Source organism: Salminus brasiliensis, chromosome 4 (assembly GCF_030463535.1).
Source record: "Salminus brasiliensis chromosome 4, fSalBra1.hap2, whole genome shotgun sequence".
Classification (NCBI taxonomy): Eukaryota; Metazoa; Chordata; class Actinopteri; order Characiformes; family Bryconidae; genus Salminus; species Salminus brasiliensis.
Genome location: NC_132881.1, coordinates 35,567,133 through 35,591,033, shown reverse-complemented (window position 1 = coordinate 35,591,033; position 23,901 = coordinate 35,567,133). Strand labels below are relative to the sequence as shown.

The window sequence follows — 23,901 nt, the reverse complement described above, 5'->3', positions numbered from 1 at the left end:
AGAACATCTTTGGGGTTTTTCAAAATGTCATATATTCCTTTCATTTCTGTTTTGGAAAAATCAGATTTACTATGTATATTTGAAACTACTACTTAGTGTTTAAGTATAATCCCTTAGATAAAATATCTTTTGAGTATAAAAATGCAGAATCAGTTATGTCCAAAGTTTGACCTTGTAATGAGGGGGTTCTGCACTACCACTAAATTATATCTCTTCCCTGTGTAGATGTGGACAGTTTTTGCACAAGCATTATTTCCCACTCCATTTATTATATTTTGTTGTCATCCATGTTCCAATAATAAACTCTCTTTCAGAGCCACTTTTTCATCTCACCCCATGCTGTACAAAATCTCCTGGACAGGGCCTGATTAGGATACAGGCTAGGTGAAGCTCTCTGTCTGCATGTGCCTATGCATGTATGTACAGCTTTGTTAATATGTGTGTGTTAGCTGTGTTAACCACAACAGCATACGGTTGTGGTACTATACATATGGTGAGGAGGCCCTTGGATTAATCAAAGTTCCAGGGCCCTGAGTGGCATGTATATAAATATATATTTATTCATACAGGCTGTACAATATGCACTACCTTCTACTGGAAGTCTACATGTCTGCAGATTTAACCTTCAATCCAATTGTAGCACACCTCATTTAGCTAATCAAGGGTTTCTAAAGACAATCAGGTGGGCAATTAGGATCGGACAATTAGGGTCGGAGCTTTGGGATTTTCTATTTTCTTGTTTCGAATAAACTCAAACAGGCAGGATCTGCTAATGACCGCTCCAAAGCCAGCAGTTTTTTAGAAATCTTTTAAAACAATAATTTAACAAACCCAATTTAACTCATAAACTAATGCAGTCGTACGTAAGGTTTACAAGGGAAAATACATACTAGATTGCATTGCTCTTGATTTAATGACATGTAACAGATGAGAAATATAGGCAGTAGTTTAAAAGAGTTACAATAACAGTAAGACAGTGTGTCTGCACTGGAATCAAAACCACCAAAATACAAGTTAATAACAAATACAATGATATTAGTATGTAACAACAGACAACAGCAGTTTATACCAATTTAACAGGTCAAGCTTTTGGCAGCTAGATTAAGAAAAATATGTTCAATAAAATTTGTACAAAAAGTTACAAAATTAAAATAAATTATACAAAGACATTTATAATTCACCTAGCAGTTATTATTCTCTATACATTCAAAATATAACTAGTGATGTTTTACCCCCAAAAAACATGATGCAGGATGCAGGTCTATACTGAAATACTTACTTACTTGGATCGTTGTGCCCAGTATAAGGAGACAGTGGCTAGTAGGTGAGTATTAATAAAAACAGCTTATGAAGCATGAGAGGTGCTTCCACAGTTGTACCACTGGGTGTCACTACTGTATGCTCCTTCAATGGTGCTTCAGTGAATGCCCATATATGCATATGAGAAACTGAAAGTAAATGTGCCTGGAGTATTTCCAATCAGTGTGCTCTTACATATGTCAATTCTATGTTGGAATTTTCATTATATATATCTTTTATAGTATACACATTTTAAGTATACACATTGTTCAAGTATTTGAGGTTTAAAACCAGGTGAAATCTATGCTAAAAACACAAATCCTGGAGTATTACAGACAGTGGAAATCATGCACTAGAACAAATGCTCAGACAGTCACCTTGAGATGCTGTCCCCTTCAAAATTTCAGCATCACTAGACTGGAACAAGACCAGCCTGTGACAAGACATGCCATTAGGGAGGCAAATATTTACAGCAAATATTTTTTGTCCATCTTCAAAGTGGTTAATGTTTCACATGGCAAGTTAAAATATAGCACATACACAGAGAAAGGGTCAGTCTGTAAATGATTCTCTTCACATATGCTTTAACATTTGAACTAAAATTACTCTAAAATTGGGAAAAAATCCCTTTCAGACTTCACATGTAAATCAGGACAAAAAATCCCCCATAAAAATCAACAGAAAATACACTATATGTCCAAATGTTTGTGGACACCCCTTCGAATGAATGCATTCAGCTACTTTAAATGCACACACACACACAGATTGTCTTGTCCCTGTGGAGAAGTACTGCCAATAGAATAGGACTCTCTGGAACATTACCCTATTGGCACCATGCCTAATGTCAGGTGTGGGCTAAAGGGGTATAAAGCCACAAAGCATTAAGCTGTGGAGCAGTGGAACTGTGTTCTCTGGAATGATGGTTGGTGCTCCAGCTAATACTTTTGGGATAAGGTGGTCAGTTGAGGATGAGGTGGTGTAGTGATCATCTAACGTCCTGACCTCACTAACGCTCTTGTTGCTGAATGCAAATCCTCCAAAATCTAGTAGAAAGTTTTCCCTGGACAGCAGAAATTGTTTTTGGAAGAAACAGTTTTTGAGCAGGTGTCCCACTACTTTTGTCCATATAGTGTATGTTTTGGCACAATAAAGGACATTGTCAGTGTAAACCTAAACTGGTCATTTCACTATGTCATCCACACTATTGTGCTAATCCCACATAACGAATATTACAGCCAATTTCACAACCCATCAGGACATATGGCACTTGTTCCCAGGTTTCATAAAGGAGTAAACATTCAGCCTGGAGCTTAACAACGCTCTGAGGCTGATACAGTGCCTTGAGTGGTTTGAAGAAGAAAGAAAGATAGAAAAAAAAGAAAGAAAGCATTAGTGCAAAGCTTCACAGCACTGACTCCATGCCATCTTTTTCATTGATTGTGTCATGTGAGGAGGCGTCATCTGCCTGGTTTTGGCGTGTGACGAGTGGGGAGGTTTCCTCTTCAGCTTGGATGTTGGCCACAGCCTCCACCTTAACCTCCCTCAGCTCCTGCTCTTCCTGCGACCCTTCTTGCTGTTTCTGCTTCTTCAGGTCCTTCTCGTTTATATGGTTCAAAATCCCAGCACCGAGGGCGTCTCCCTCCACATTCACCACAGTTGTGGTACGGTCGCTAAAAAAACAACACGTACACAAGCATGAACACATAACACTCACAAATGCCACACAATACTTTATTACTCATTACTAAATTCAGAGGCATGTGTCTGAACCACGCCATGGTCACTGTACATGTGATACGTAAGGGAGTGAGGCATAAAGCAGAAATAGACATGTATATATAGAAAACTGAATGTGGTAAGCAGTGCAAACAGACTGCATACATTTCCAATATAGAACAAAAAATCCACTGGAGGTTTAATACAAGCTGTCTTACACAATCCAGTCCACAGCCAGCATCAGGGAAAGATCGTTGGTGGGCAGACCAATGGCTTCCAGAATGATGGCAATGGTAATGATTCCTCCAGCTGGAATGCCCGCCGCACCAACACTGGATGCAGTGGCAGTCACCCTGCAAGAAAGATTAAACATTTGTTCAGCAGCAGCCAGAGGAGCTACAGAAATCAAGACAAGAGAGTGGTGCTTGGGTTATAATGTTTAGATGACGCTTAATATCCTCTGCCTTGTTTTGACACACAGTCACACAAGGGTCACTGTAACTCAGCAGAGAGGAATGCTGTAGCTATATAACACATTCGTTCAATGTTTATTAAAGGAATACTTCAGGGTTTTTCAACCTAATCTTAGTCTAACTCAATTGTGCGGTATAGTCAATTACCATGGACAAACATCTGACTGGGTTCTCTACACCTTCACTGATATGGGATTGTGGGCAGACACTGATATCAACTATTTACCATGTACATAGCGTTTTTTTTACAGACGTTATCAGCAGGTTTTAATATTAGGGGTGCAACAACAATTCGGCTTGGTCGACCAAAATCAACAACCAAGTTAGTTGGCAACTAATTCAATATTTGATTAGTTGGTGATGTCATCATGCATGTTTCTCATGCAAGTTAGTTCAGGACGTACGTGAACCACAGATTGAAAGCCATAGTTTAACCATAACAGTGTGGAACAGTTTTACTGTCACGACTACTTCTTTTAGTAATAATTCCCTCAATCCGGACACAGACCTGCAGTGAAAACCTACAGACTGAGCAGGTGTGTTATGTAAAGGGAGCGTGTGGATAAAACCGTTACTGAGCCATAAGGCAACACAGCCACATTACTGCAGTAACATCACTCTGGTGTGTCAGTGGAGAGTAGATATCTGTGAGGCGTGGGAGTCTTCAAAGAAGTTCAACCCAGAGACATAATAAAAGAGGAGACCGGTCACTGGTTAAAATGTGAATGGGAATGTGTAACGCCGAACATGGCATCTGTTCACGTATAAAGTCCTTTAACAAAAAGAGCAAATTAGCTTGCTTGTTACAAGCAGACGAAAGTCAGTTATATTGTGGCTCTCGCTAGTAAGTTTTATTTTTCTTTTATATTAGCAGGAAAGTTCATTAAAACTTCAATTTCCGAATATGTCTTTCATATGTGTTGTCTTCATTGTTAGCTAGCAAATGCATAAAACAACCTCAAGCTACATGTAAAAGCTGATAGCTATATAAGAGTTTTTGGTCATAGCGATTCATAATCGGAATAATCGATTACTCGTTTTAATAACGAATACTCCACTATCTTGTAGCCCTAATCAGTATGACCCAGATATCATTGTAATCAGAAGCTAATGGCTAAAAACACTAGGGTCTGACAGGTTACTTTCTAGGAGATGCTGCTCCTTCAGTGAGTCACTTACAATATGGTGAAGATTTGGCCTGCATTGAGCTCAACATTATTGAGCTGGGCAATGAACACAGCGGCAATGCACTGGAAGATGGCAGCTCCATCCATGTTGACTGTGGCTCCGATGGGCAGGATAAAGCGACTGATCCTTTTGTCCACACCGTTGTTCTCCTCCACACACTTCATCATGGAGGGCAGTGTGGCTGAGCTGAGAAAGTGGGGGACACAAGTCAAAATCAGGACAGAGTAGAGAAAAGAGGACACAGTCTCATGCACATGCAGTCATGTATATCCTCTAATTATGCAGGTATTAGCTATATAGCGTCGAACCAAGACTTTGCTTGGGCAGCCATATTAAGAAAAAACCCTTCAAGAATGTTAGGAGGGTAAAGGGGGAGGATATCAGACTCCTCTGCCAACAGATCAAGGTATTAGACGAGTCAGCAAAACTAAAGGTTTACCAATGGCTGCATTTCCAAGAAAATGAAGGACAAAGTCTAAACATAATTGTTTTGAAAACCTACTCAACCTGAAACCATACAGGAGGATTTAAGTAAACAATCTGTCAAATCCAAGGTAACTAGGACATTTGGGTTAGTTCAACAGAACTTGCTGACTTCACTGTCTGTAAACATGTTGCATGTACAATATGATTTACCTGGAGCAGGTAGCGAAGGCTGTGGTAAAGGGTGTGATGAGTCCAGACAGGAAACTGAAAGGGTTTTTGCGAGTGAACGCAAAGTAGATAAGAGGTAGGATGATGCCACCGTGGATGATATGACCCAGGATAGAGGCAAAGATATATTTTCCTAAGCTGGTGACCAGCAGAACCACATCCTCCATCTCCACAATCTTACTCCCCACCAGAAACATAATGCCAACAGGCACATACCTGAGAGATAAATGAATGCAAGGTTGGTGTTATCTTAGTGGGCTGAGACAGAACCGCATGTTCTGTTGTCACGGCATGTCACATAAAAACTTTACAGGAGAAGGAAAAAACGTAACTTTCAATGGGAGTTAATGTAAGATAATTTTATTTATGAGACTCATTTTGGACCATTTCAACAGCAGCATTATATCGAAAAATGCATAAACAAACATTAATTAAAAAACATAATGTGATAAGGCATGCTGATGTTAAAAGTCACTGCTAAACTCATGGATCTTTTAGATACAAACAAAAAAATGATAGAATGTCCTAAAGCCCAGTAAAAACAATGCCTGCAGAGATTTATTGAGCTGTTGAGGTCACCTATGATGAGCCTGTTTTTCAGAAATATGTTTATGGGCAATTGCGACACAGTGTGGCCTTGACCACAGGCACAGAGGTTTTGCGCAATGCCTTTTTGAGGTGAACCCCAAACAGAAAGGTTCCCACTGCATCCAGAGCAGGAGTATAGACCATTTGCCCTTGGACACCTTTATGGGACCTATTGATTAGGAAAGCAAATGTCTGTAAAAGTTTATTTAAACACAAATATTTTCTCTCCACAGCTTTCTAACTGACAGGAAAGCATGGCACTCAGTTCATAAAAGCAAAAGCTTGAATGAGTTAAGTTAACTAAATCAACTTAACACAGTTGAGTGCAGGTTCCTCCCTTCTAATAAAAAAATTCAATGCATTATATGTGTGCCTTTGGTTAAACATGGCAAGTACTATTCAAAGGTGTTTGCTTCAACATGGGCCTTTAATCAAAGGGGGGTTTCACTCACCACATGATCCAGGACACCAGCACCATGGTGGCTTCATTGAACGCATTGAAGAACCGTATTAGCTCTTCTCCTTCAGATCCCAACTTCCTCAAAGCCACTCCAAACACCATGGCAAACAGAACCAGGCCAAGAATGTTCATTCCATCTGTATCTTTTCCCACTGGCACCTACAATCGGCCATGGTATCTGTGGTTATCCTTGTGCCAACATAACATATTAACTCAAGAATCTAGTGTTATCTAGCAAATATACCGTATCAATCCATCAAAATATTATTTTTTTTTACAAACAGTCTTTTGTGAACTGTTTTTCTAAACTTGTTGACCCCAGCTCAACAGGAAAGGTTTGGAAAATTACAGCAAAAGCTGTAAATAATTAAATAAATAAATAAATAAATAAATAAGCTGCTAAGGCCTGGATTTGGCGTGAATAGCTCAGGGATCAAATAGCATTTCCGTTTGCTATCAAAATCCTTTCACAAGATTCACTGGTGGACAGCTCTGCTCTCTGCCAGTGACTCTGATGTGATTGTGTATGGATAAGTAGCCCCCGAAAGGCCAAAGCGGATGAGCCTCTGCTCTTTGGCAGTGTCTCACACGGGCATAGGGGGCAGAAGGGTCATTGGAGGCAACAGAGCTGACACTTTGCTTTGCACAACATGTTAACTTCAGCTGCACTTTGACTGAGTATAGATGGATATCTATCTCTTTTGGATTGTTAAAATCCTAAAGTACCTAAAATATACCCAAACACAGGGGATTCCACTTAAGGCCAGACACATTCTTTTCCTCTGGAAAGATCTCAATGTTCCGAGGGAGTGTGATTTCTCACTGCTAGGGTTTAGCTTTCTTCTAACCACACATTCACTGAAGCGCTCTGGAAAAGACTTGCCATCTCCAGCTGCTCAAGTGCTCAGTAGCTTAGGAGTGGAGAGAACGGCTGTGTCAACTGTGTCCCATGCAAACAAACAGCATGTGCTTTTAGAGCTGCCAAATAGCCAGCACAAGCAGAGCCTGAGACAAAACAGCACAGCAGTATTTAGGGAATCCAAGACTGGCCTGTGCCAAAAGCTTCATTCATGTGATGCCTAGTCCAAACCTGCAGCTCTGAAGTATCTCTTCATTAAAGTAAATAATTCAATATGACATAATAGTTTACTTCCAGGCAAAGAATCTAGTAATTGGCTGGAAGGTAAAGGCTCATCGCCTATTTATCTTTTCAGAAGTCAGAATATAAATGTCAAACCTTTAAAAAAGAACTCTTCCCAGTGTTTTCTGAACTAGCTGTTTTGTTTTGTACTACCCACCAACTGCAGATCTACAGATCTACACAAAAAAACACTGGTCAGGCCCCTAAAAGGAAACATTTTGACATCTTTCCATCAATTTGGAGCTGCTAAAAACCAGAGTAAGAGTTTGAGTTAACGACTTTTATTACAGTTAGAGTGATAATGACATCTGTCATTCATCCTGAGGATACAACAACTTACATTCGTTGTCATAAAGGCATACCTTTTGGTAGTTGAGGGTTCCATTAGTGCCGTTTCCCACTGTGATCATCTCGTAGTCAGTGGCATACTGTCACAAAACAACAGAGAAAGATAGTAATGATATATACATAAGTCAGGCCAGCCATGATGTTGGCATTCATTTGACCTCATACTACAGAGTGCTGATTATTTTTTAAATAAACTTTGTTTGTAATATAGTAGTTTTTATTTTTGATAATATCCTGATTTTATATATATATTTTATATATTATATTTATATAATATTGTGTAATAAATTATATTATTGTCTGTTAAATTAATGTAACATAGCTGAAAATGTTTTCATTTTAGTAGTCAGACAGAGAGGCAAACAGAAATTCTACATTTTGATCTTTCTGTTGTTTGTTTTGTCTCATATTCCCACTGCAAGGATATCACACATCAGATAAGTCTTACTTTAAGTTTGGACATTTCTCTGAATTGAGCGAGTCTTTCTGGGAGTTCACAAAAGCGGCATTTAAAACACGGCTAAAAAGAACCTGGCAACTGGTACATGCACAGACAATGAGTGGGACCCCCTCTATGACAGTGCTATTCAGAGGGCCCCTCTCCTTCAGAAACTTTAACTGAGCAGGCTTCAGCCTCCAGCCTAGCTTCATTACACCCAATGTGTAATAAATTTGCAGATCTTTGTGAGCAGCAGTAATTACTCTAAAATAAGTTACCAGGTTTCTATGAACACAAGACATCACAAGTTTTGCAATGATGTCTGGCTTCCATTTACAACTGAACAGAGCTAAAGGTCTGAATGGACAAATACTGAGGAAAGCAGTGAATCATTGCTTATCATATCTCGCTTCTACATTATAAAAAGATACATTAAAACTTAGTAACTCCTTTTTTACATCACTTAAAGACCGCTGACAGAAACATTTAATAAGTTACTTAAACTTTAAATGAAGTCTTATTATATTAATATATTCTACAAATGTTTTTGTTCCCCTTCACATTAAGGTTAAACCATTTATGAGATACTAGGTTTTAAGTGTCCAAGCAAAATATGCATTTATATACACACATATTAGTCAAATATGTGGTTTCAAATATGTGGTTATGGTTTCATATTTAGAGCAAACATGAGCCTATTGCTGTCAGAACAGCCCCCCTTGAGGCACTGTAGCTGTGGCTGCAGTCTTTTTCTATATTCATATTCATTCTCTGTATCCCTACTTTTCCCATGTCCGAACAATAAGTTACTGTCTACCTTACCATAATGCCATCTTTCAGTTGGCAGTTTACAACTTGACTATTGATTGACCCACACAGTCCTGAGTCAGCAAGGCTGGTTAGTGTGAGCTGCACACACTTTGGGCTTTGCCCACTCACGTTATCCCCCGCCCCTTACACAACCCCCTGACCCTTCCTCTGCTTTCCCTCTGCCTGCACAAGGCTGAGCAGTCGCCCGTGTGCTGCAGCCCAGTAAAGCGAGCCAGGTTGCCAGGCATCAGGGAATGGAATAAGCCTACTATGGCAACGACTGGCGTGCTTTTAATGGTGAGGGAACATGAGAGGTATTTATTGGGCCTGGAGGAAAACGCTCAGTGCAGTTTGAGTCTCTCTTCATTAGAGATTGCGGGGCAGTTAATATGGAGGCATGGGGGCTTAAAAGTGGCCATAAATGCTGTGGCTGAGTTGGTGCTGCTGGTGTGTGGATTTTGTATGTATGTGTTTTTTTTAAGAGTCTGGGTGAACTAGCTGAAAGCCAGAAGGGAAGGAAAGTACTTACTGAACGGAAAGCAGCAGCTACCAAATTAGACGGGAACAGGTTTCTGTGAAGAAAAACAAGAGTTTTTCACATGGGGAAATTATGTGTCATGTCTGTTGTTCAATGCTTAAACAGATGTGTACAAAGGCCACAAAGTGAAGATGCCTCTTCTGTCTTTTTAGTAAACTGTGGTAGAGTGTTATTCAGCTTGTTAAAGATTAACATAGGAAACAATACTGGCTATTACTGGGCATTACTGGGCCTGGTAGATGTAGGAAAAATGTAGGATAAATCTCTACTATATCAATGTGATTAAAATCAAACTGACAAACTCCCACCAGTCAGCAGAACTGAAGATCTGATCTGAACAGATCTGAGAGTGTCTATATAGTCAGAATTTCCTGTGAAAAACAACAAAAAGTCTAAACTTTATGGTGTCTATATGTCCACTACCTTTAGCTGCAACCCTCTTTCATTTTGCATCAGCTCAGCAACTGTTCCCATCATCATATGATGTGGGTTAAGCAGCAGATTAACCGGATCACACTGCAAACGGAGTCCAGAGGAATCGCTTTCTGTGCTAAGCTCTTTAGTCTGCAGTTATTCTTCAGGTCCAAATTATGTAAGTGAATGAGAGCAGGTTCGGTCCCATAGCTGTAGTATGATGTAGAACTTAATTTGCCAAATTCTTTTTGCTAACAGTCAGTCAGTCAGGTAGGACAGGTTGCGCCGTTGTGCCTTTTTTTTTATTTTCGTATGTGTCAGTTTATATGACACAGTTGATACAATCGATTTTTCTCACACTGGAAAAAGCAATCTTTCCTTTAGCCCTCAGGAGCCCACATGATTGTTTAGCCAGCTGTTTACATTCCCTAAATCCCATACAGGCATTACGCAACAAGTGTGCGGTACCAAAGTCTCACAGCGAGACAAATTCATTAAAGAAAAAAAGTGGAACCATTCAGTCTCACTTATACTAACTTGTTCATGTCTTCTCTAGACTGATCTTGCTCCTAGAAAATAGGTAGTGGACATCAGATCTAGCGGCAGAACAACTGCAGCTGTCACATATAATTAATAAGCTAATCCTATTAAACTCTTTCTCTCTCTGTAAATTCTGATTTTTTTTTAATGCCAGAGCAACATCCAGTGCATTCATGTGTGTAACCTATATATGGCTAACAGCGCCGGAAAGCACAGACTGCCCTGCTCTGGCTTTCTCCTAGAACCAGTTTACTTTATTTCAGATAAAAGATAGTCTAGACGATTGGCTGTCACAGATATCAGCCCTTTATAACCAAAGTCTGGTGTTCTTTTATGTTCACTCAACACTGGAGCTGTGCTCTCAGGATTTTCCTGTGTATTATTAGTCTGGTGGTTCTTGAGGACCATATGCTCTGCACATTTACTTCTGTTGTCCCTCCCAATTCAACTCCTGAATTTAATTATTCACTTTTTCACACTGGGAATAATCACAGAGCCGCTTTATGGATAACCAGATTACAGATAATCTTTCCCTGGATGAAGGCTCTGATAGGATCTGGATCTTATGAGCTGAACCTGGAGTGCTGGAGAAGGGAAGACTCTGGGTTCCAGCACTGAAAAAGTGTTTTACTTGATTCACATCATATATGAATATATTACATTACATCATATATTGCATCAACATAATGACTAAATAATTAAATTCAGAGACAAAGCTATATAACACCAGTGATATAGCCTGAGCTAAAGAAAACCCCAGCCTGTTTTATTCGTATCAAAAAAGTGCTTCTCCAAAATGGCAAAACCCTTAAAGACAAAACCTTTAACTTTCAACGGAAATCAATATTAAAAGATTTTATATCAGTATTTTTGGAGCGTTTCTATTGGTCTATTAATCATGAAATTCTGACACAATGTAAAGAACAACCGTCAAATTCACAGCATGAGAGGAACAGGAGATACAAGGTTTTTGCCTGATAGCGACGATATAAATGTGATGCACACAAGTGAACCGATTGCATCACTTCTTCTCAGAGCTTCCCTACCTGGCCAAGTCTAAGAAGGAGTCCGCTGTCTCCTTGTTGGTGCTGACGCTCTCCAGCCCCAGACCGTTGGTGTTGAGCGCTCCTGCCCCCACGCCCGGCTTGATGATGAAGGCGAGCGCCACGCCGATGGCCGAGGCGATCAGCGTGGTCACCAGAAAGTAGGCGACCGCGATGCCGCCCAGCTTGCCCAAAGAGCGCGTGTCCAGGCTGGCCGCCCCGGACACCAGGCTGCACACCACGAGCGGCAGGATGATCATCTTCAGCATCCTCAGCAGCATCTCGCCCGGGAAGGCGAAGTAAGTCATCTGGGCGCGCGTGAGCTCCGCGCGCCGCACCACCATCCCGAGCGCGACGCCCACGAGAACGCCGGACACGGTCAGGATCACCATGAGGTTCCTTCTGAGGAACAGCAGGAACTTCTCCTTGGGGGTCTTTTTGGCCGGTCGCGCGGGGGCCACGGACACGGCATGGCCGTTAAGCTCGCTCTTTTTCTCTTCCATGGATGAAACTGTTTTAGCTAAAATATAGATGTCGTGAAAAGTGAAAAGTGTCGCGTGTGAGAGAGAGCTAAGCTAAACCGTCTGCCTCCTTCTCCCGTTCCTTCCACGCGAAGCGGCTCTTTGGGCGCTCGTGAAATCGTTAAGCACCGGCAGCGGCGTGTGCGCGAGCCAATGGCAGAAGACCCTGGGCGAGAGGAGCGGCGAGCATGCGCACTGGCGCTCGCTCGTACAACCCGAGACGGAATGATGCAACAAGCTGGGCGGTTACTAGTGCCTGATAATGCAAGAAAGAGGATGTTTGAGTAGCTGAACATCAAAAGCGAGAGACTGGGGCTCACAGTAGAGTGGAGCTACGTGCACAGTACCTCTGTTCAGATACACTGAATGGTGGGCTAATTACAGCATGCCCCCCCATATGACTACACTGATTACAACACATTGTATATATAAGTCTGTTTCCATACATGCATGGACTGTTTGCACTGAATGGCCTATATACACTTCTCCAGTCTAACACGTGCAGACTTTTTTATGTCAACCTTGTGAATTGTTCAGCCTGCTTCCTAAGTTCTTGTGGACATGAGCCAACTATTTTGGTTCTAAAAATAAATCTCCCATCTGCCAGAAGAGCAGCACATGGAGCTGGACGTCTCCTTCAGTGCTGTGAAACTGCCCTGCACCCTACCTGGACAGGGGACAAAATAGGAGAATTGTCAGGGCGAAGCTCGAAGTCTAGGTCCGACACTTATTTCCTGAAATGGGACTCTATACGGAGTGGATTGTAGCATCATGCATGCTTTATTTAAAATGCCAACTCATAGTCCTCTGACACCGTGTAAGAATAAACCAGCTGCCGTAACATGTATACTCAGTGCCAGCTGGAAATGGACGGCTCTACCCAGCTGAATCTGGTTTCGGACAGGATATCGCACCACATGTGCTCACACAGAGTACCCTCAGCCGTGTCTCCAACACACTTCTCTAGAGTGACCTCACAGCAAGCACTCACATGAATATATGACCAAAAAAAGCTAAATAAATAAATCTAAAGGTGTGTGTGTGTGCCCATACAGTGAACTCTTTGTAGGAACCCAACATTTGACACCATAAGAACAGAGTAGGAGGCCTCAGGAAAAACAGATTTTACCAGACATTCAATTTTTCTGTTCTGTAGCTTTATTTTATTTACTTTTTTTGTTGTAATTTTATCTTTGCTTTTATTCTGTACTGGAGGTGTTTTCTTTACCTTTAGCCTAATTTCATTGTGTTTATATGACCCCTCTTTTATTTCTTCTCATGAGTATAATTTCTGATTTCTGTACATATTAACTGTATAAAAGATGCTATATAAATATATGTTTTAATACTGATAACGATAATTACTACTGTTAGCCTAATGCTACTACTATCTTTATTATTACTTGTCTAGGTTGTGACGCTTGAGGCTGGACATATTCGCAGGTAGAATTGATTAGAAATCACAAAACAAAACAAAGCAAACCTGAATGCAAAGAAACCAACTAAAGAAACAAACACAGAAACCAAACTAGTACTACTAGTACTACAACTACTAGTATTATGATTAATACTACTACTACTATGGCTACTACCATTATTACTACCAGCACTACTGATAGTACTATTACTATGACTACTACTGCTATTACTACTAACACTACTGTTGCCACTTTTGCTACTACTGCTACTAATTGTTATTTATTTTAATTATTATTAAATATTATTCATATGTAATTGTAGTAATAGCACATTATGTAATTTTCAAATGTTAAGATTGGGGTTAGATGTGGTTACAGTTGTGATCAGAAGTTTACATACACTCATAATGGACATAAATGGCAATATTGGGCCTTCGGTGATTTCCTTGTGGGGCTGAATGAGTGTACAACATACATCTATGTATGTTTTCTGAAATCAATATGGGGTCAGAAATATGCATACATTCACTATGGTTAATTATTCACTGATGCTGAAGGTGCCAAGGCCAAGGTTTGACAGCTCAATGCACAAGTCCAAGGTGCTCAGTGCAGATCTGAGGATGATCATAGATTTCAGTAATGTCAGGAATGCCTCTTGGAGCCATTTCTAAACAACTGCAGATTCCAAGATCATGGGTCCAATCCATTTTAAAAGTTACTAACCCAAAACAGTCATCCTCATCTGAGAGGAAACTGTTTTGGATGGTTAGGAACAGCCTTTCGAAATCAGGAAGCTGCTGGAACACCAGTGTTTTACATCACCATGGATTGAGAGGCTGCCATCCAAAAAAGAAGTGATCATGAGACAAAGACGTGTTTGCCCACGATAACCAGAGTAAAGGTGAGGTGTTCAATCCCAAGGGCATTATGCTCTGGCGCTGTTTTGCAGCCAGTGGAACTGGTACATTGCACAAAGTAGATGGAATACTAAAGAAGGAGGACAACCTCAGAAGTCTTCAGCAAAACCCTAAACCATTAGCTAGACGGTTGAAATGTGGACACATTTGGAAGTTCAAACAGGACAATGACCCCAAATGCAAATCAGTAGTAGTTATGAAATTTTTAATGACCTTCCCAAAGTCCTGACCTCAACCCTATCAAAAACATGTGGACTGTCCATGTCAGAAAACCATTGAACTTCACCAATTCTGCCGAGAAGAGTGGTCAAAGATTCAACCAGAATTCTGCTTGTAGCTTGTTTATGCCTACCAAACGTGTCGGGTCAAGGTACAACTTGCTTAGGGACATTTAACCAAATATTAGATGTTCTGTATGTGTGCTTTTGCCCCTGTATGCATTTTTCTGATTCTGTATATTACCTTTCTATTAAAGATGTTGTACACTCTTTATTCTGCCCCAGAAATGATTTATTCAAATAATTCACTGAAAGCCTAATGTTACCATGACATTCATGTCAATGATGAGTGTAGAAGCACAAAACTACAGAAATAGAGAATTCAATGGAAATACCTCATAAAGATAGCAATACAAACGTGTGTTTGTGTGTGAGTGACAGAGCACAAGTGTGGGCGTGTGTGGGTGTGTGGGGGGAGTTGGCCGGGGGGAGTGTGCTGCCTACACGGAAGCCCTCAATAATGCACCTACACTATCTTTCCCCTAGATGGCGCACGATAGCCTCTTTTCTTGGCACAGTAGCAGATTCTGCTGTCCCCTATTTCAAACACACGAGAATGCGGCCTGTCTGGAATCTAATGGCAATATGCTGCAATGCTCTTGTTTGGTAAGCGTGTTTGTATGTTTGGCTGTTAGACTAACTTGGCTGAGGGCTTTTTTTGCTGTCAGACACACAGCCATAGTCATTCCAGAATGCTAGGAGCTGACACAGCACACACTGTTGTTCATGGTTAGCGCAGGCTTAAGTAGGCTGAGTGTGTCCCCCTTCAGTCTGATCCACAATAATGCACAACTTGTTGTTCTGATATACACTACTATGACCAAGCACCTATGAAAGGGCGTGTGCATACTTGATCCATTAACTATAAAGAAAGAGGGGCAGTGGTGGCTCAGCGGTTAGAGTTCTGGGCTGTTGATGACAGGGTTATGGATTTGCTACCACTTTTGGGCCTTTGAGCAAGGCCATTCGCCCTCTCTGCTCCCCGGGCACTGGAGTTGGCTGCCCACTGCTCTGGGTGTGTGTGCTCACTGACCCTAGTTCACTAGTGTGCGTGTGTGTGTTCACTACCACAGATGGGTAAAATGCAAAGGACACATTTTGCTGTACAGCAGTACTGTGACAAATATGTGCACCTTTTTCAACTTTACCTTTTGTCCCTCTGACAGTAGTACTCACTGTACTGAAGGTATTTTCTGTACCTTCAGCCTTATTTCACTGTTTTTCTATTTAGCGTCTTTAGCTTCTTAACCTTCAGCCCCATTTTATTGTATTTTGCACACATATAAACACATACACAGGCACACAGAATGCACACAGAATGACAGTTATGTATGCATGCTTTACAGAAGGGTCTATAACTGCAGATACAGATGTGTTGAAACTTTACATCATGTTGCATTTAATCAGTGATATACTTTATGTACTGCTGCCCTATGTACGAATTGTCAAATAGGCTGCAGAGTGACTTTGTAGGGTGACTTTTTCAGCAGCCTCACTACTATGTTAGGCACAAAACGCAAGAAGCATTCAAAATAGGTTGGTCATTCAGTTGATAGTAGATGATGTTTACTTGCAGGGTACCAGGCAGAGAGAGTCCCTGGAACAGCAGATAATCAGCACTCAGGCAGGACAGCAAGCACTAACCTGGAATCAACTGCCATGGCCTAAAATTAATCACTGTTTGTATTTTTTTTTTCTCCATCAGAGCAGGCTCCATAAGCACCCGCCCATCAACCCACCCACCTGTACTGCGCACACACACACACACACACACACACACACACACACACTCACACACACAGACAAAATCACACGCCCACATAAACACACTCAGACTTTTACTGCACTTGTTTGCAATGTGTTTATCATGGAGGCCCATACTTTGCCTTTATTAGAACACACTCCATAAGAGCCCACTAGCAAACAGACCCACCTTTACTTCACCAACAGAGCCACATAGACATATACAGACACACACACACACACACACACATACATACACACACACACACACACACACACATACATACATGTTAATTTTAACAGCAGAATCCATGCTGACCATGAATTTGTTCAGTATTACTGGAAAGACCCCAATAAATTATGAGTCTCCTATAAAAGCACATTAGCCACTATCTTCTCAGCTACAGTAGATGAGACTTGCTCTCCGGCTGTAATATAACTATTTGCAGCAAATCTTCTTGAGCTCTCTGTTTCCTGTTATGCAGCACAGATTGAAGTTGTAACAAAAAAGATGGAGCCGAGCAGTGTGTAGGCATGGTGCCAGAGCATGCTGCCTTTTCTTTCCTCCACTTCTACAAGGAGACTGATCTGCCTCAAGCCTGCTACAGGGCTCCTCTACAAGAGCTGCCACCACACTGCTTCTCCTCAGCAAGCGAAGATGAGTGGTGGGTGGCTAATCCTCAACCAAATGGTCTCACAGCACTCCTGCTAATATGATACACGGATGTTATTTGCAAAGAAGCACATTTAACGCTGTTTATGAGCTTTCTGTGTCGCTGTTAAGGGCGCAGATCTTCTAAAAGCAGCCAGCGTGGCCGTAGGAAAGTTCACTGTAAAGCAATTTCTGCTCCTAACAGCCTCTTTAAATAACATCACAGCTACGAGCCGCCTTGCCCTGCGACCGTATTGGCTGAGCCACAGAGCGTGGGCGGGGCCGCGCTCTGAGACTCGGCCCACGAGCCACTGCACAAGCTGTCAATCATTTTCAATGCCTCGCAGCTGAAGCCGAGGCGTTTAGCTCGCAAATCTTAACCCTCCTTCACACTTTGTGATACTGAGACGATTGACGTGCTTCACGGATGACAAGCGGCGCGTTTAGAAAGTGGCACCCGAGACGACGGAGACCCTCGACAGCCAGCCGAGCGGCATGCGGGCTCGCGCCTGTCTCGCTCTTCTGAAGTGTCAGCGGGAGCAGTCCATGAGTTACTTTTACTAAACGGGACCGGACGAGTCCTTCAGAAACGGGTGAGTGGGCACTGTGCAGCTGTGTGTGCAAATCTCACGAGAAATGCCGCCTGCTGTAACCCCCCCCCCCCTCCCCTCCCCCCTTTGATGTGGGGTCAGAGAGTAAAGACGGGGGTCGTAGAGTGGCCGTGTGGACATATGCTGGGGTTGCGGGTGGACTCTGCATGGACCTGTTTGTGTTTGCCTCTGTTTTCTTGTCAATGTATGGCCAAACGTTTCTGACTAGCAGTAGCCCATCAAACAGCCCCGCACGCGCCGCGCTTCCACGCGCTGCTCTCGGGCTGCCGAAGTGCTTCTGTTGTAAACGAGAGGAACCACATGACATGCTTATGATCAGTGTTTCCCCTCAGTCCCTCTGAAAGCGGGACACACTGGCCTCAGAGCTATTATATAAGTGTTTTATAAGAGCACGGAGACTTGCCTGGTGTTGTGCTGCTGCGCTGACCTCCGCTTAGCTAGACTCACTATCTGACAGGCAGACAGACAGACTGTGTGTGAATTGGCCCCCGATGCACGTAGATATGTCCATGTTCATAACTGACCTCCAGGAGAAGACCTCAGCATCTTGCACATTCAGCTTTTGGAGTTGGTAGCTGACTTGACTTGAATTGAACGTTAGTGCATGAATTCAATGTTAATATCAAGGGTTTGGTTCAAAAAGTGTTAAATTCCAGTTATCAGTTTCTGTTTTTCGTTGAAAAAAGTATTTAGGAGTGAACGTTTATACACTCACATGACTTTTCAGTGCCAAGGTCTAATTCGACATTATCTGCAGAAATGGAAAAAGACAAAAGTGTTATCTGTTAGATGAGATTTTTACTGCAGTGTAAATTTTTGGAATGAAATTCTCTGTACAGTAGGTCTGCATCATTTATATCATATAAAAAACCTTTGGCGTTTTTACTTTTACACACCGTCCTAATCTGGAGGATGGGGCTGGCACCACTGGATACCACTTTTATTTATGTCCAATACTGATACTGGAACCTTGAGTATCTGCGGATACTGATAGCAGTCAGATACCATCTTTGTCCCTCTCTTTACCCTTAGACCCCTAGGCCAATTTTGTACACATTTGTACAATTTTGACCATGTTCTAATCATAAGTTTACTTTACGCTTGCTATTTGAGTGACATGGTTAGATAGGGTAAGTATTGCTGCTTGGTATAATATTACGAATCGGATTCTACTTTTTTCCTTCCGATCTCTGATCCATTTAGTTTGGCAAGTATCGCACTGACACCACTACTGAGTATGTGATCGGTGCACCCCAAATGCTCTTTATGTTGTCCCAAAATTGTATGATGAACAGACCAACAGAAATCATCCCAAATGACATGAAATGATATATTTTACATTAACATTAACTGAAAGATACATTCCTTCTTCTGTAAAGTTGCCATTATGAAGATATGAGGTTTTTGCATCAGACACAGTTGGCAATAACTAACTTACTAACAACTTCAGTTCCATTAAAGTGATTCGGTAGGATAGGATTCAGAGATGTCTTTCTAAAAACAAGCCAGGTGCCTGGTGTTATTATCTGCTTATAACTGGTGAAGCAAGGTTGACATCAAAAATCCCTGTATGACTCGCTCATATAGGCTGCTAAATGTGAGAATGGCCTGGAGACAGTCCGTAGTTCCTCTTTTCTCAAGGAGAACTTTATGGGCTTTCCATCTTTCACACCCACACTTATTGCTTTTGTATCAAATGGTGGTGGTTGGAGTTTTGTCTATGGTGGATTAGAGAAGCACATCTAATTTTGCTGATAATCCAGATTAGAGCGCTGCTCTGTGTGCCGAGCTCAGAGCTCAGACTGATTGTGCTCACCTCATTAGCCTAGTGCTGCTCACAGAGCTGTATACCATTAGTTCTTTGCCCCGAATGCAGTCAGCTTGTCTGTAACCCATTTCTGATATTTGAAGGTCTATGTATTTGCTTAATTGGTCAGTTGTATATTGCTGGTCAAATATACAGTTTGTCCTGTTGATGCTGCAGTGGGATTGGCTTCTTTTATTTCATTATTTGTCAATAAGGGAATTCATCCCAAGGCCTAAGGCAGTGACCTGCTTTTTGTTATGACTCGCAGGATACACTTACTCTGTGTTGAACACTGGAAAGAAAAATACATAATGATGTATTCGGTTGTTAAAGTGACCCCTTTTCAAACGCTGTCTTGTCGTATGTGTACAGTATCCTTCTGAAGGTAACAAAAACAAAAACTTTATGTGTTCATCTGACTGCCATCTTTAATGGTTCATAGGTTGGCCTACCACCTGAACGGTGAGATGTCAGCCTAGGCCCTTCTCACCAGTAGGTTGATGTCTTGCTTTATGTTCCTCTAGTGTGTTTCCCCTGCCTCAGGAAATCCAAAGTCTGCTCATCCATCAGCCAGACACGTGTCTGTGGTCTCACACACTCACCACTGCATTTCAGCACAGCCCACTTAGGAACTCACTTCTCTTCTGCTGCTGATCACTAGGATCACTAAATATTACCATAGTTTATCAATATTGTGTTTATTTATGTCACAATGTGTTTCCAGAGCATCGCATGAGTGCACATATGGGTCCTGTTTTAAGGCTGTAGTGTTGCTCAGTATGTGAAATGTGTGTCAAAATACTATTACATATTACACTGGGATTGGTTGGGTTTAGACAATAGGCCTTATTCACCAACCATTCTTAAGAAGAAATGCCTTCCTAAAACCCACTTACTCAGTTTTCACAGAGGTTCTGACATTCTTATTTGGGATTTGTTCAATTTAAAAGTATAAGACAGTGGGATACATCATCATAAGAGCATAGCTGTGAACAATTGAATTTGAATGAATTTCACAGACGTTTTGTTAGGATTTTTTAAGAATTTCTTAAGAAGATATTTGTGAATGAGACCCATTGTTTCTGAGAAGTTTGACAGGTTTGGGTCAAGTTTAAATTTCCTGTGTTTAATATTAGCCTATCTCTAAATAAATTTTAGCCTATGTTTGCCCTTGCTTTTGTTCTTTTCTCTATATTTTCCTATTTTACTTTTATTGTTTTTAAGGGGTGTTTTTGTTTATTTTTATTTGTAGGTTCAACATGTTTTAGTTGATATTTTATGAGTTAAACTGTCTGTAGATATTGAATTTAATTAACATTAAAGAGTCATATTGTAATGGCTGGACAACTGGGTCAGAGCATCTCTAAAACATCAGGCAGGGTTTGTGGGGTTTTTATGTTATGCAGTGGTCAGTAACTATCAAACGTGGTCCAAGAAAGAACAACCGACAACAGGGCACTTAGGGCTCATTGATGCGATCCCTGAAGGGCTCACCTCACAATTTACAGGACTTAAAGGATCTGCTGCTAATGTCTTGGTGCCAGAGACCACAGGATGCCTTCAGAGGTCTTGTGGAGTCCATGCCTCGAATGGTCAGATCTGTTGTGGCGGCACAAGCGGGACAAATTGGTGCATATACTACATACTACATATGTTTGTAAAAGATATGTGTGGGTAAAGAACCATTTAAAGGTTTAAAAAAGTGGATGCAAAGGTTCTTTACATAGCATTGTTCTATACATGACCTTCAGTCAAGAGTTTTTTTATCCGATAGGACGCACGCAGAATGTTCTTTAGGTTCATTTCAAACTGCCAGGTCCAATCAAAGCTCTGCTGATCACTGGACTGTGTTCATCAGCGGTTTCTCATCCACAGTGTAGACGCAGCAGTAGTGGACGCTTCCTGGGTCAGAGCAGAAGTGCATGGATCAAGTGTCTCTGGGGCTGCAGTCATGTTAGAGACACACATACACACTTATGCACACTCACACATACACACATGCAAAAGCTCTCAGTGCAAAGGCCTCCCTCCTGCAGCCTGTTGTACTGCAGCATTAATATTTCATTGGCCCACCTTTAGAGGAAGAGGAGGATGTGGAGAGCAGCCTTAGGACTGGCCTCAGGACAGCCTTGCTCAGAGGGAATAATCCACTGCAGACGCTTAACTTCTCACACTCTTTACCTAACATTTTACAGCAATGTGTACTTTAGATCACATTCCACCAGTTTGCAGCCAGGTAGACAGCCAGGTAGACAGGCAGGTAGGCAGGCAGGTAGGCAGGTAGGTAGGTAGATAGGTAGATTACATTGGGGGTAAACAACAGGTCAGACTGACTATAAGTGTATAAGTGTATAAGTGTAAGTCTTGTGTATTACAGTACTGTGTGGGAGTCGTGTTGTTTTGAGTGGTTTATGTGCATCTTCTGGTTGGTGTTGGTTCAAATAGAAGATGTTAGGCGGTGGGACTTCACAGCCAGGTTTGGGCAAGACTAATTGTATTTATCTTGGCTGATTTGATTTTGTGAGGTGGGACTTAATACTGTCAGGTATATAAGTCAGATAAGTGCCTGTGTACTGCTTTTATTACGAATTCACAGCACAGTTATACATGACTTATTTTCATAAGCAGCTTTTACATGTTTAGCACTGTACCTATGGATGTCTGGCTTGCACTGCTTCACTGGCTAGATTCACCAGCTTCTCCGCAGTGAGTTACAATTGTTTAGCATTAGCTTTTAGCCCTTTTTAGCCCTTCTGTTTTCTCCCGTTATAGCCATTGCATTTTGTCTCTAGACAGTTTGTTGGCCGGGTGTATGTAAATCTTCGAGCTGTAAGTATAATAAGCCAAATCTGAAACAGTTTTAAGATTTCGGAATTGACCTGTTTTACAGCTCTGATTTACTTGGATTTTGCTCTTGAAGGAGAAGGCAAAAGTGTTAGAGGTTCACGATTTGTCACTTCCATGTACTAAACTCTCGTTATTCAACATTATATAAATATTTATTAATGACATTATAGTGCCTATTTTAAAATGCCAGTGTGGCTCATTAAAGTCAAATAGCGCTATTTACTGGCTTTGGCCAATGGAAGGTACTGTAAATGTAAAATGCATGTTTTGTGTATTCCTTAACACACACAGCATGAAAAAATTATCATTGGCCAATTTGTAATGGATTTGAAATAGGCCATACCCATACAAATGCTTTTACTGAACCTGATTCTTAGATTTAACTGTATATAGAAGACTGATACTGTGTATATAGGGATTATTCTACAATTACATATCTGTTGAAAATCACATTTATAAAATATGTTTAGCTGTGTATGTTGTCTTCTTAGTAACTGATAGTGTAGTACAGGATCTTAGTCTTCATGCCTGCGTCAAATGCCTGTTTCCTGCCCAGGCTGCGCGTTATTATGCTCCAGCGTGTAAAACTAGAAAGCAGGGGAATTCTGATGACTAAGCTGCCGGAGACTTTCTGGTGTAAATGCGCGTTTGATATTACACGCCTAGTGCAGCAAGCATATTTACCACAGTTCGACTTTTACATGATTCATTTCATTCCACAAATCACAGGTTAAGACTTAAGCATCAGGAAACAGCAGCTATATTGGAAACAGTGCTGTACGTCTACTCATTTATAGTGCTGTGCTCTGTTCTGATCCAGACCACTTTGATCAGTGTGAGGTACTGTGTGAAGGCTGATTCTCCCTGTGCTCCTGCACTTCAACAAAGTAGAGTTGAGATGACTTCTCTCTTGTCTTATTGTGCAGTGAATTGTTGCTGTTGAATAATAGATGAGGAGAATGGATGTGTGTGTGTATGTCTCAGGCTGGGCTGCACTAAGGACAGTAAACGGCCTCAGCAGCCCCACCTCCCATACGCATGTACACAAATGCTTAAACACACACACACACACACACACACACACACCCTCCAGCCTCTGTCTGTCTTTCTGTCTATCTATCTTTTCGTCTGTCTGTATATAAGTATATGAATTATATCAGCAAATGATTTTTTAAAATAAAAATATTTATGTGAATTCCTTTTAACATGCCATTTACAGAAATTGACTCCCTATATTATTAATTCTGCTCAATTACTTTAACAATAATTTAGAAAACATTGACATATGTGGGTAGTCTATAGTGTAAAAGTGTCAGTGAGCTACAAATAACTTTTCAGTTTTATGAAAAAATATGCAGGTAAAGTATTATTGTAAAAATCTGAACTTTGTAGCTTATTTCCCACTCATGATGTTATGTATCACATCCTAATTGGTGATCAAACCAGTAGCTCTGCT

The 23,901-nt window shown here is 41.2% G+C and overlaps 2 protein-coding genes across 3 annotated transcripts in view; one reads left to right on the top strand and one right to left on the bottom strand.

The window, feature by feature from the left end:
- Positions 1-890: 890 nt before the first annotated feature.
- slc1a4 (solute carrier family 1 member 4) lies at positions 891-12,337 on the bottom strand. Its single transcript, XM_072678206.1, has 8 exons — positions 11,655-12,337; positions 9,646-9,688; positions 7,882-7,947; positions 6,371-6,537; positions 5,313-5,546; positions 4,668-4,862; positions 3,234-3,368; positions 891-2,969 (listed from the first exon to the last, which is right to left on the bottom strand). The coding sequence occupies exons 1-8, from the start codon at positions 12,152-12,154 to the stop codon at positions 2,702-2,704; spliced, it is 1,608 nt and encodes a 535-aa protein (XP_072534307.1). The 5' UTR covers positions 12,155-12,337; the 3' UTR covers positions 891-2,701.
- Positions 12,338-17,523: 5,186 nt separating this feature from the next.
- The window catches only part of sertad2b (SERTA domain containing 2b), a 43,151-nt gene continuing 36,773 nt past the window's right edge, over positions 17,524-23,901 (top strand). The window contains exon 1 of one of the 2 annotated variants that reach the window (XM_072678205.1): positions 17,524-17,773. The gene's annotated coding sequence lies outside the window, so the exon portion shown is untranslated. The remainder of the gene's footprint in view (positions 17,774-23,901) is intronic. The other variant, XM_072678202.1, reaches the window with a different exon arrangement.

What these genes read in the sequence shown, in the direction of transcription:
- slc1a4 (XM_072678206.1), bottom strand. Translation starts at nt 12,154, where the DNA reads ATGGAAGAGAAAAAGAGCGAGCTTAACGGCCATGCCGTGTCCGTGGCC. An exon ending in TAGCTGCTGCTTTCCGTTCA is followed by an intron (nt 7,948 to 9,645) that starts GTAAGTACTTTC and finishes GTTTTGTGACAG; the next exon opens with TATGCCACTGACTACGAGAT. An exon ending in CTGGCTGTGGACTGGATTGT is followed by an intron (nt 2,970 to 3,233) that starts GTAAGACAGCTT and finishes TTGTTTTTTTAG; the next exon opens with CGACCGTACCACAACTGTGG.